The sequence below is a fragment of the Micropterus salmoides genome, unplaced genomic scaffold (genome assembly GCF_014851395.1).
Source record: "Micropterus salmoides isolate LMB-PRFRI ecotype aquatic unplaced genomic scaffold, ASM1485139v1 Ms_hic_scaffold_9, whole genome shotgun sequence".
Lineage (NCBI taxonomy): Eukaryota > Metazoa > Chordata > Actinopteri > Centrarchiformes > Centrarchidae > Micropterus > Micropterus salmoides.
Window position 1 is genome coordinate 24223356 of NW_024044681.1, and position 12090 is coordinate 24235445.

Genomic DNA, 12090 nt, shown 5'->3' on the forward strand with positions numbered 1-12090 from the left:
AAAATAAAATAAATCAAAATAATCCTTTTTCACCAAGCAAAATGCAATAACAATACAGGATAATATTAGTAACTTATGGAGAGGGAACAAGAAATGTGACACACTTTTGTTAAAATAATTCTTGTTTTATTTGGTTTTCTTCACTCTGGTGAGTCAATGTTGCACAAGCCCTCTTCATCAGTAAAAACATGTATGACATAGAGAGGTTATGTTGTTAAAATGCCCACCTTAGAAAATCTTGTTTCAACACTGTATTATTCCTGCCTCAAATAAAAAACAGAAACAGATTGGTCTTACTTACAAAGGGAGAACATGTGTAACACGTTCAATCTGATTTAAATGAACTTTACAGGTGTATCATAAAAATAATGGCATTTTGTCCATTTGATTCAGCCTTTAAAGCTTGTGTGATTTACTGATTTTAAGGCTTCACTTGGCTGGACAACATCAATTTGTAAAACAAAAAAACTAAATTTTTACATGGCGAATTAGTGGAGATTTACTGCCTTTTTTATACTACAAAAGCCTGTATAAACCAGATGTTCCTGAGAAATACTGACTCCAGGACGACATTACCACACAGTAGAATCTGATGAACATCAACCAGGAAATTTCCTTCCCAATCCGATAGGCTACCATGATACCTTAAGAAGGGCATCTGCAATTTTAATTGTTTATTCTTTCCAGTTCCCTGACAGCAAACCCCCAGCAGTCACACTCTCCTTCACTGGCCACTTGGCTTAAACTGGCTCAAATTGAGGCAGGCAGCTGGACTGTGGATCTGTGACGGACTTCCTTTGAATGGGTGAGATCAGATCTCCAGTTTCATCTCCTGTCCCGGTGCCTGCTCCTGTCTCCGTGTCTGCGGTCCTCCCGATCTCTGCCTCTGTCCCGGTCATCTCTCCTCCCTCGGCTGCCCCACTCGGGCTCTCTGTGTCGGTCCCGGTCCCGAACCTCCCTGTCTCTCGTCCCCGGTCTGTCCCACTCCTTCCCTCCACCTCCCCATTCCTGCACCGGACCGACTCCGAGGTTAATGGGTTTACGGAAAGGCCGGTCTCTGCCGCCAAACCGCAGCTGTCCGGACTCTTTCTTCCCCCCCTGCCCGCCGCCGAGCCGCCGGGGGACCCACCCTTTGAGGGTCCTCTCCTGTTCAAAATCCACAAACAGTTCGTGCTGGTCTACCACCAGCTTGTTGGCGTCTCTGCGGGCCCGGACAACAGATCTCTCCTCCTTGTACTCAATGAAGGCGTATCCTTTGGAGAAGCCTGTGACAATGTCCCGGACCAGCCGGAGCCGCTGGATGTCTCCGTACTTGGAGAATACTTGGTGCAGTTTGTCCTCTGTTGTCTGGGGGTTCAGACGAGCCACAAACAGAGTGAGCAGTGGGTCTCCAACAACGCCTTTGTTGGGTTTATAGCGGGCACCCATAGCCCTCCACACCGCCCGGTCATGGGGGTCCACGTCCGTGCCGTCGATACTGCCAGCTTTCAGCGGGTCGTACACCTTCGCTATCGGACTCCAGTCCACCATTTTTACTCAAAATTAAGCTACAAAGTTCTCCTTCTTCAATATACGAGTATTGGCGACAGTTATCTCGCAACATGAATCGATACTTATCTACAAAACACCACGTCACGCTGAATGTTTTACTACTAAAAATTACACCAGCTGAAGGTAGCCAGCAGTCCCGCGTGCATCAAGAAAAACACTCCGTACTGAAACGAGTACTAGCCTATGGCGTTTTAAAGGTTCCTACTTACTCGCTAGACCGGTTGAGACCTTATATAAACAGTCCATGGTTGAGACCAAAGAGGGGGTTCGTACTGAAGATACTTAATGCCTGTACTCACTTGAAGATCTTTCTGTGATATCCTTATTTTTCTCTTTTTTGCCGTTTTGTTATGTTATTATACCCCCTAGCTATGTACACTGAACAAAAATATAAACACAACATTTTTGTATCTGCCCCCATTCATCATAAGCTGAACTCAAATATCTAAGACTTTTCTCTATGTACACAAATGGCCTATTTCTCTCAATTTTGTTTCCAAATCCGTCAAAATCACAGGTGTGGCATGTCAAATGATGATCAGACAGCATGGGTATTGCACAGGTGTGTCTTAGGCTGGCCAGTCTATGGCACACCTGTGCAATACCCATGCTGTCTGCTCAGCATCTTGATATGCCATATGTGAGGTGGATAGATTATCTCGGCAAAGAAGATACTCTCTAACACAGATTTTTACAGATTTGGGAACAATATTTCAGAGAAAAAGGCCTTTAGTGTACATAGAGAAAGTCTTAGATCTTTGAGTTCAGCTCATGATGAATGGGGGCAAAAACAAAAGTGTGTCTGTATCCCTTATGTCTTGTATTTGACACAGTTAAACATAATAACTAGAGAGTAATCTGATTACTGTTTCATACAATTAAACCTGATAACTAGAGTAATCTGATTACTGCGTTTAACACAATGTAACTTGATAACTACAGAGTAATCTGATTACTGTGTTTCATATAGTTTAAACCTGATAACTAGAGATCTCTGAACTCTCTATAACTAATAACTAATGTACTACTCATTAATATTAGTTGGCCCACCTCCCACTTTGAAAACCTCTGGCAAAGACTAATAGATGGTAAGTGCTGTGCAATGCCAGTTGTGGTAATGAAAATGACAAAGACTTGTTAACGTTTGTATTTAAATCCAGAAAAATACGGGATAATTGTGACCCAGGGACAAATCCAGAAGAGGGCAATGAAAATACTGGCCTAACACTTTTGAATTACTCCACATTTCAGACCTCTGATTCTTAAATCTGGAACCAGGATATTTATCTTGGGCCAGAAGCTGTTAAAAATGTCCAAATAATATACATTTCTTTTCTGTATGTGAACACTCATGACAACACTTTACAAAAACATTATTTAATAAAACAATGAAAAACACATCTGTTCTGCTGGTCCTGATTGAGTCAATTATTACAAAATCATAAAGATGCTGTCAATTCACTGCTATTTACAGTTATGTTTGTAGCTGATATAAAACTGCTTTGGAAAGGTGAACAACATTTTTCTTTTTCAAAATGTCAGGTCTTTTGAGCAGATGTCTAATCTGCAGTTGTTTCAACAGCATGGATTCGATATTCTGCTTTCTGCTCTTCAGCTCCCTGATCCATCAGTGTCCGACTGCCATTACATGTCCTCAACACTCCATTTATAGGCTGCGTCCTGGACGGCTTTTTTATCTGCCATCCGTGTGTAGCGTTTCTGTTCAAAACCATTTGACCTGCGAGACACACAAAAAAATTAAAGTCAACTATTAATTCTGCAATCACACCTTCAACTCCATCTTTGAGTTGAATACTGAACCCTATCAGCTTCAATCTAATGTAGACGCCAATATTGTTTTTATTGTTATTACTGTACCCAAATTTGACATTTAAGACATTAGTATAAAGTACAGATGAGCTTAGGGCTGCGCGATGTGGCCAAAAATGTTACGATAAAAATAAATATAATCATTCGATATCAGTAATTATCACAATAAATTTCTTCCTGAGTGAAAGTTGAAGAAACCAAAAGGTTAATTGTGGTTTTAAACTATTCTTTATGGTGAGAACATGACAAACACTCTCTTAACATATCAAGTAGAACATTCAAAACAATTATGGTGAAATCTTCTTGCAAGAAATAAAATAAGTAAAATCTTTTCCTCAACAAAATAAATATCTTAATAAAAAAATTAAGTGCTAATTCATTTGTGATTTAAATTAATTAATTCAAACATTTATTGAACAATTGTTAAATTGTTATTGAGGAAAATTATATTGCAATAATTGTCATTATCGTTTTATGGCCCAGCCCTAGATGAGCTATATGTATTAAAAAGGACATACAGTCACATCGCAGTACAAATGCATCCCATTTAGTCACCCTTTCCCACGCACTGTACCTGTCAACTCCATCCCATCGATAGCCTGGTTGCATATTGAAGCGGTTTGGAGGTGGTGCTGGGCCTTTATATCGAGGTTTGTCTGCAAAACAAAAATACATTGGTTTACATATGACATATTTTTAAATATGGTATCAGTCAACTCAGGGAACAAGGTCCACATATGTAAGTCTTAAAACCTTGTGTGTTCGTGTTGCGTTCCTTTTTCCGTCTGAGCATTGCAGCCATTGGGTCTCCCTCCCTTTCCTGCTCTCTCAACATGCGGTCAAGATCCTCATCATCGCAGTGACGTGCCAGCGGCTTCTGGGCTTCATGCAGGGCATCCTCAAGTTTCTGTTGATGCATCTGGCTCTGGGCCAACCTATAAACATGAGGTGACTTTCATCATGGAAACAAATCGGCACAAAAACCCATTTGAAGTCTTTCTGTGGTCACACTTGAAGCGTTCGCTAATGTGTGAAACATGTTATGCAGACTTACCCTTTCCCCCACTGTGCATATTTCTCATCCTTTGCTGCTTTGATTCCAGCTTTCCTCTTCTGTTCTTCTCTCTCTGTATCTAAATCCCTCCTTTTACCGCTCTTGTCTCGGAACACCGTCTGAGCATTGCGGGATTCATCTAAGTCATAGCAGGAAAAAAAGTATAAAATCTTTCAACTTCACAAGAACTAATTACAACTTTGACCAAATATATATGTAAGCATTTGAAGTGCATGTATGGGTCATGTAGAGGATATGAGATGGAAAGTCCTGTGAAGGAAAAGTTTCCTAAAAAAAGAAAAGCCGAACCAACCTTCTAGTGGCTGGTTGTTTTTTTCTCTGCGTCGGTTCTCCTCCTGCTCCTTTCTTAAAACATCTACAGAAACCAGACCTGCCTTCCCACCAGAAAGCATCCGCGGACCCTCAAAGAAAAGCAAAAACAACATGGCTTTGATACACTGGAAAAACCATACACACAGCAATGTGAAACAAAACACAATTTTCTTACCTGTGACTGACCAGGTCTACGAGGTGGCGACAGATCTTCATCCGAGTCCTTTCCACTCTGTGGCCGCCTCCTGGGTGGCGACTGGTCAGAGTCTGAGCCTCGTTTTTTTGAGTGCTTCCGAGGAGGAGACTGGTCTGAGTCTGAAGCTTCTCCCTTTAGTGGTTTTCTTCGTGGAGGTGACTGGTCCGAGTCTGAATCATGCCTATTTTGAGCTCTCTTTGCCAATGGTGATCGATGAGCATCAGGGGAACGTTTTTTACTTGATGATGAGCTGGGCTTTTTTCTGGTGGGTGATGAATCTGACAAACAAATAATTTTTTATTTTAAAAGTGTTCATATAACTAAACAATTGAATCAAACATACTTTCCTTATGTGCAAGAAGTCATTAGGCCAGTTTGATTGAGAGGGGAAGACATTAAAAAACCTGAAGGGATAAAGTTTACCAATATATGGATACATACGGATTCATCGTTTATCACATTTTACTGTAATGATATTGGATTTTTCATACTATGAATCATGATACACAATATTATTTTCCACCGTAAGCTATTACTAATTTATAGTCTTCCTAAATGACTTCTGAAATACTTATAATAATAGAGTTCCAGCAAAATAAAAATTACGTTTTAGTTTGATTGGTCTTCCATTAATAGTGCCCTGCCCAATGTAGAAAGTGACCAGGTTCGCTCTCAAAAATAACTTCTCACCACTCACCTTTACTTTGAGCCTTCCCTGTTCTCCCTGACCGTTGTCTAGGAGGTGACAAGTCTGGTGAGTCATGGCGTCCTCTTCTTGGGGGAGATACGTCTGGAGAGTCATGGCGTCCTCTTCTTGGGGGAGATACGTCTGGAGAGTCATGGCGGTTCTTTCTGACAGGAGAATCATGTCTCCTCCTCTTTGATGACAACTCAGGCGAATCGTGGCGACTCCTGCTCAATTCCGAAGGCTCTGAATACAGATGCCCTCCTTCCCCATCTTCTGTGTCTTTAATTTCATCGGCTATTGGGAGAGTAGAGTCAGATTAAAGAAAAGTGTTCACAGCAAAGATAAATATTCTCTTGACTTCATTCACAAACACCAATTACCTCCAATCACCTTCCATCTATTGCTGGTTCTGAAGGCTTCCATCTGTTTCACTTCCTCTGGTCTCTCGTCAATCATCTCAGCAACCTTATTAGACAAATGCAAGAGTTGACGTTTCAAGAGAGGGTTGGGCAGAATTCCGGTATGAAATATATATTGGTATTTTCTGCTAAGCGGGCTGGGGAGGGGGGGTGGCGGTTTTAGGGGGTATGTTTTTACTACTTTTAGTAACTTAGCTTGTTTCTTATTTCACCGTTTTAATTATATTTCATTCTACATCTTAAGTGTCACTCGTTGAATTTGTCTCCTTCAGTTCTCTTCACACTCACAGAACAAACATAATAATTAACTCAACATCAAACTATATCGGTATAAACAGTATCGTCTAATTTCATCTCTCTTTTGAAATTATAACAGTATACATTATATACTGATATACCGCCCAGCCCTAGGTTGGGCAATATGACAAAATATTTGACAATCATCATATATTTTGCCAAGCTACCTAAACAACAGAAGCTATCTCCTTAATACCTCTGCTTGTATTTCAGCATTATAATCAATGTTGCAATTAGTAGGACTCTATTATGGCAATATTTGTATGACTATTGCATCATTGTGATGATGTACCTTGATTTTCCAGACAATTAACAATATCACATTTTGCGCTGAAATGATTAGTCATTTTTCAAGCAAAAGGCCAAACATAAGCTAAATGCAGCTTTTAAATTGATAGGATTTGCTGTTTTTAATGATCTTATCCTAAATTGAATATTTTGCTATTCTGGACTGCCAGACAAAACAATTGATTTAACTTTAGGCTTGAGTAAATTGCACCATTTTCTATCATTTTATAGGCTAAAATCATTGTTTGCAGCCCTAATCATAATATATATCGATACCTTTTTGGAAAATGACATATGCCGTGACAATTTTTTATCCATATCGCCCACTATCTTAAGATATACTTGTATTTTACAAAAGCAATGCGGTTTTGACATTAGTACATTTCTCTTCATTTAAACCAAGATAAACCAACCATAACACAGCTTCATTGAATGGATGAAAATTACAGAAAAACATGTACACGGCATGTTTTTTAAGGTGTACACGGAGAAGTTAGCGGGCTGATCACTAAGTAAATAAATGAACACAGGCTAGCCAGCTGCATAACCTTAGCCAAGTTCTTACCACTGGCGCTTCCTCTTCATCCTCTTCAATCTCCTCCTCCTCTTTGGCCAGCTGTTTCCAGTCTATGTCATCGTCTACTATTTTAAGTCTTGAATGTCAGAAGTAAAAGTGAGTTAGTATATACACTTTTCACTCGTAAACAAGGACTTTAAGGCACCGAGTGGCGCTAAACAGTACCAGCGACCCCAGCTAGCTTAACAGCTAACACACATGCACTACATGCCCGGCAATAACTTTATTAAAAAGGACCCGCCGACTCACCCTTTCTCAGGAACCTTTCGCCGTTTCTTTTTAAGCTTCCCCTTTGACTTCTTGGCATCTTTATCCGCGGATAAGTAACGTTTTAGGTACTCGGCTTTAGATAGTTCTGGTCCTTTACTGCTAACGCTACCAGTTGAAGCAGCCATCGTTATGTTGTCAGACACTACGGATGGCACCGAGGGTCAAAAATGCCCATTTCGGCAAACTCTGCCACTCTCACTTTAAAGACAACAATGGGGTATGGGCTTTTTATATGACAACATAGAGATGTTCGTGGAGAATTAGAAACATTAGGCGTTAAATTAATCATTTTTGGAATTTTAAATAGAAGATGTTGGCCTGATTTATGTAACAAAATGGGCGTTGATTAGTGTCAGCTCCCCTGTAGTGAAATTATGAAACTAAAGTGTAACTGGTAAAAATGCCATTATGATAATAAATAAACCGACTCTCATTTTGAGTTTTAATGATTGATTAAATTGATTCATTTATATATTTTACTCTCTTCATAGGATTATTTATTTCATATTGGCATATCTATATCTAATATTGAACACTTTGGGGCTCTGTAAAGTCCGGCATTAATCACATAAATTAATTAGATTAGAGGACAGGGATTATTAAATGTCTTTGAGTGACTGAACAGCCTTTTCATTTCCAGCCACAATTTCTTTATTGACTCGTCCACTCCACTCCGCGTTGTTGTCATTTTTAAGTTTAGCTTTATGCTTGGGAGGCAAAGCTGTGGCTGGTGAAGACCCTGCCAAATATTGTTATGCACAGTCATCAATCTCTCCTCAGCAGTTGTTACAGGTGTCTTGTCGTCATCCCTCCCGAGTCTCCATGCACACTCACTCAGCTTCCTGCTGTGTCATACTCCTTTCATGTCTTAATGATTACTTTAATGATGGAAATGCTCCTTTATTCATCCCCTGACTTGTGCTCTTCAATCACCTTTTCACAGAGTTTCTTCGAGTGTTCCTTTGCCTTTATGGTGGAGATTTTGCCACAATGATGACTCACTTATGGGTCTAAACTGCAATCAATTAAACTCCCTGCCTACACACTCTTCATCTCCATTTAACTAATTATGTGAAGATGCAGATTCATTCATTCTCCTGGTAGGCATTTCCTACTAAAGGTGGTGAATGCGTAAAGGGTATATGTACTTTACTTTATATGCACTGTAGATCAACTGGAGAGCTCTTTGAATTATACTGTTAACCACCCTACACGAAAAATTCACATATGTTGTCTTTCTAATGATGTAAAACATTTACTGTCATCATTAACATTAGTAGCCCTTTTCTCCAACATGTTGGAGCTATTGTGCATGCTGTTGCTTTAAACAATGATATTTCCATCTGTGTCGCACTTCTGTCCAACTATTATGAACAATGAATTCACAAGAAGACCATGTCTGACTTTAAACTGCATCCCTTTATTGAAAACAAATGCTGCAGCTTCCAAAGTAATATTTACAAGCCAAGTTACTCAGTGTATTCATACGCATACAACTAGGCGTGCCTCTACAGCAAAAAGTACATCTATAAACATTTCCTTTGAATCATCTTTGAGTCATCTTTATTCTTTCTCGTCAAAAAGAGTTATGAAAACACTAATACCATTTCAGTGCTTTTGGGAGGCAGACAAGAAAAGGAGGGACAGTTGCAAGCTACTGACAGCATCAACATGTGGGTGTTATTGTGGGGATGTTTGTAGATGCGGATAGATGTGTATGCATGGTTAGATGTGTGACAAGCCTGCATGGTTGTTTTGTTCTTTTTAGCTGCGTGTTTGACAGAAGAAGAACAGCAAACAAACGATCCAGGAGCAGGAGCTCTTCAGGAACACGCTCACAGCTGAACACGGAACAAGTTGCTCTGCAGAAGAAGAAAAGTGAGATGCAAACAGTTATGTCGTATATGTCTCCCACTCACTTAATCTCATGCTCACTCCCCCAGGTCCACACATACACACAACACAGTGGATCCACCTACGTTTCTCCACTGTGACTATGGCAGGCACCCCAGATATTTTGCACATGTAGGTGGTGTTGTGTGGGAGTGTGTCTGTGAAGCCGGTCAGGGTCATTCTGTAGCCGTGTGGCTCTAGCTCCTCCACTTGGCTTTTGCCACTAAACTGGCTATCTGGGGATGAACCAGACACATTGGTGTGAATGAGGGACTCTTTGGTTCCAGTGGACCAAGAGAACTCATAGCTGTTGATCGTGTTGGGCTTGGGCTCGATCTGACAGTCCACTCTCAGGTCTCTGTCATCTTCAACACACACAGAGATTAGACCACACTTTGCTGGGATCAGCAACACTGTGGGGGAAAAAAACACAGGAGGACATATGAAAAACACGGAAGGGACGAAGGGACGAATATGTAGACATATATTTCATTCAAAACCCTTTTGTATGCCTTTTCACAATAGTAGAAGTCTACAGAAATATTCCTCACAAATAATTCTCACCTCCCAGCACTCCATACAAAAACAGAGCCTTGAGCATGATGTCAAAGCACCCATCCACCTTTAAAGAAAAAAGAGGGGAAATGTGAGAAAGAAAAGAAAATTACAGAGAGGAGGATCAACGAGAATAAAATGTAAACAAACGCCAAATTTAGTTATGATCTGCTCCCCAGGCTGTTGTGAGGTCATTTTGGTGAGGTCATGATTTACATTGAGTTACATTAAAGTACAAAGACAAGAAAACACTGAAAAGCTACCGCAGTAAACAAACTTAAAAGACTGAAGCACAGTCCACCTGTAATCTAATGACTGTACATAATTTAGAGTGAAAGATGACACAGTTCTTTTTCTTCTCTATTTTACTGCCTGCTTATTATATTATTTCTCACATTTCTCCAATGCCCTTGACACAGTTTTGTATTTATCACTGTCTCAAGCCTAATATTAAGTCAGTTTTTGATGTTAAGTCATAGGCTGACGTTTACATATCTGTACATGTAGGTATTTTCTGCACACCTACAATTCTAGCATATTCCACGACTCCCTAATATGACTTTAGTCCTCATATCTGTTCCCCCGAGCTGCAGCTGAACAGCTTTAAGGAGTCTTACCTTCAATGAGGGCTGGATGATGTAGCAGTTCCTGCCTGCGTGCTGTTTTTGTGCTGGGGAATAAAGAGCTGGTCGTATTTGTCTCGGTGTTTAGCACTGCAGAGCATCACACATCTGACTCAAGGTAGGGGCGATACAGAGAGGTGGATTGAGAGTGGGAGGGATGAGGGTGGACCAGAGAGTGCTGATTCGTCTTTCTTCTCTGCAGTGCCTGGTAGAGGACAGGGGGCGGGCAGGGACTCTGAGGCAAAACTCGGTCAGCATCATTGTTTTATGACCTTGTTTCCTTTCCTCGCTGGTCCTTGCCTCTTTGTCTCGTGTCCTGATTTGCCCTTCATGTTTGTGTATATGGTAGCCTCCCTCTGATTTACACTTTCAAAGGTGCTCTCATACATTATAAATTACTTCCACAGAGTTCTTGTAATGTACTCTGCATATGCCTGTATGCTTATTGTGGTGAAAAGATTGTCTACCTTAGATTATTATTTAAAAGAATATAAAGAAATATGTCATTATGTTGACATCCTGTGTGCACAGTATAAATGCATACCACCACGTGGTGGATGTGCAACCCCCTAGAAATTTCTAGCACATACCAAATACCAAATGACTCATGTACAGTGGCTCAGTGTCACCACCTTAAGACCAATAAAAGCAATTTCACAATATAAGTTGGATGCAGATTCATGGCATCACAAGGTGCCAGTGTTCATCAGTGATTACAAAGCTTAGTGGTTGCTGTATATTGATGGATATGAAGCACAGTACAGAAACTACTGTGGAAGTAAGGGTTCACAACATGGAAGCCATCTGTATCATCCACAGTTTAACTTTGTGAGAGTGACAGAGCAAAATGCTAAAATGCAGATGGAAAAAAAACACTTAATGATCAGAGATGACTTTGCTGTTCCCAGCATACTCGGTGCAGAAGGCAGGAAAACATCTGGTCTTGTTCATAAAACAGGAAGATTGATGTCGAATTAATAAATTAAAAATAAATATTACACAGTAACATCTGAAGAGTTTTGATTTTGTCTGAGACAAATCTACAAACATAAGAAGCTGTAAAAAAAAAAAAAAAGTGGGCTTGCCTTATTGAAGACTGAATAAAGGATATGGAGCAGGATTTGAGGTTAACAAGGTGGCTTCTGGATTGACCCTGGGTTTTCAGTCCTAGCACAGTGGTTCACTTCTTACCAGGGTACATCACTATGGTAACTTATGCTGAACACTTATGCTTATGCTTGCAATAAAAGATGAACGGTATAAAAGGACCACCTACTGACCAGTAAATTCTCTTAGAAAGCCATAACCCATTCTTCTTGACAATGAAGTGCAAACAAAATATAGCTCAATTATTTTTAAAATCATTGATTTTCATAAGAAATATTGTGTTACTTCTCATAATAACATGGATACCCTGATCTTCCAGTGATATTGCAACCAAACTATATATGAATGAGGTTCCTATAACATCTTTTTGTGGAAAATGAATGCAACCTGGGACACATTTCTCTTCAGC

The 12090-nt window shown here is 40.1% G+C and overlaps 2 protein-coding genes across 2 annotated transcripts; both read right to left on the reverse strand.

Moving 5' to 3' along the window:
• Nucleotides 1–1711, reverse strand: snrnp35 (small nuclear ribonucleoprotein 35 (U11/U12)). The gene has a single exon (XM_038709390.1). It carries the CDS (start codon nt 1528–1530, stop codon nt 826–828), a length of 705 nt encoding a protein of 234 aa, XP_038565318.1. The 5' UTR covers nt 1531–1711; the 3' UTR covers nt 1–825.
• Nucleotides 1712–2912: 1201 nt separating this feature from the next.
• On the reverse strand, nt 2913–7649 carry bud13 (BUD13 homolog). Its single transcript, XM_038709290.1, has 10 exons — nt 7483–7649; nt 7222–7309; nt 6033–6117; nt 5662–5946; nt 4944–5242; nt 4749–4857; nt 4436–4574; nt 4135–4316; nt 3956–4037; nt 2913–3289 (listed from the first exon to the last, which is right to left on the reverse strand). Exons 1-10 carry the CDS (start codon nt 7626–7628, stop codon nt 3196–3198), a joined length of 1509 nt encoding a protein of 502 aa, XP_038565218.1. The 5' UTR covers nt 7629–7649; the 3' UTR covers nt 2913–3195.
• Between the last annotated feature and the right edge of the window lie 4441 nt (nt 7650–12090).

Excerpts from the sequence above, each read along its gene's own strand:
- snrnp35 (XM_038709390.1), bottom strand. The coding sequence starts at position 1,530 with ATGGTGGACTGGAGTCCGATAGCGAAGGTGTACGACCCGCTGAAAGCT.
- bud13 (XM_038709290.1), bottom strand. The coding sequence starts at position 7,628 with ATGGCTGCTTCAACTGGTAGCGTTAGCAGTAAAGGACCAGAACTATCT. Across the intron at positions 5,243-5,661 it reads AGGGAAGGCTCAAAGTAAAG|ATTCATCACCCACCAGAAAA; the intron begins GTGAGTGGTGAG and ends TTTGTTTGTCAG. Across the intron at positions 4,575-4,748 it reads AAACAACCAGCCACTAGAAG|ATGAATCCCGCAATGCTCAG; the intron begins GTTGGTTCGGCT and ends GCTATGACTTAG.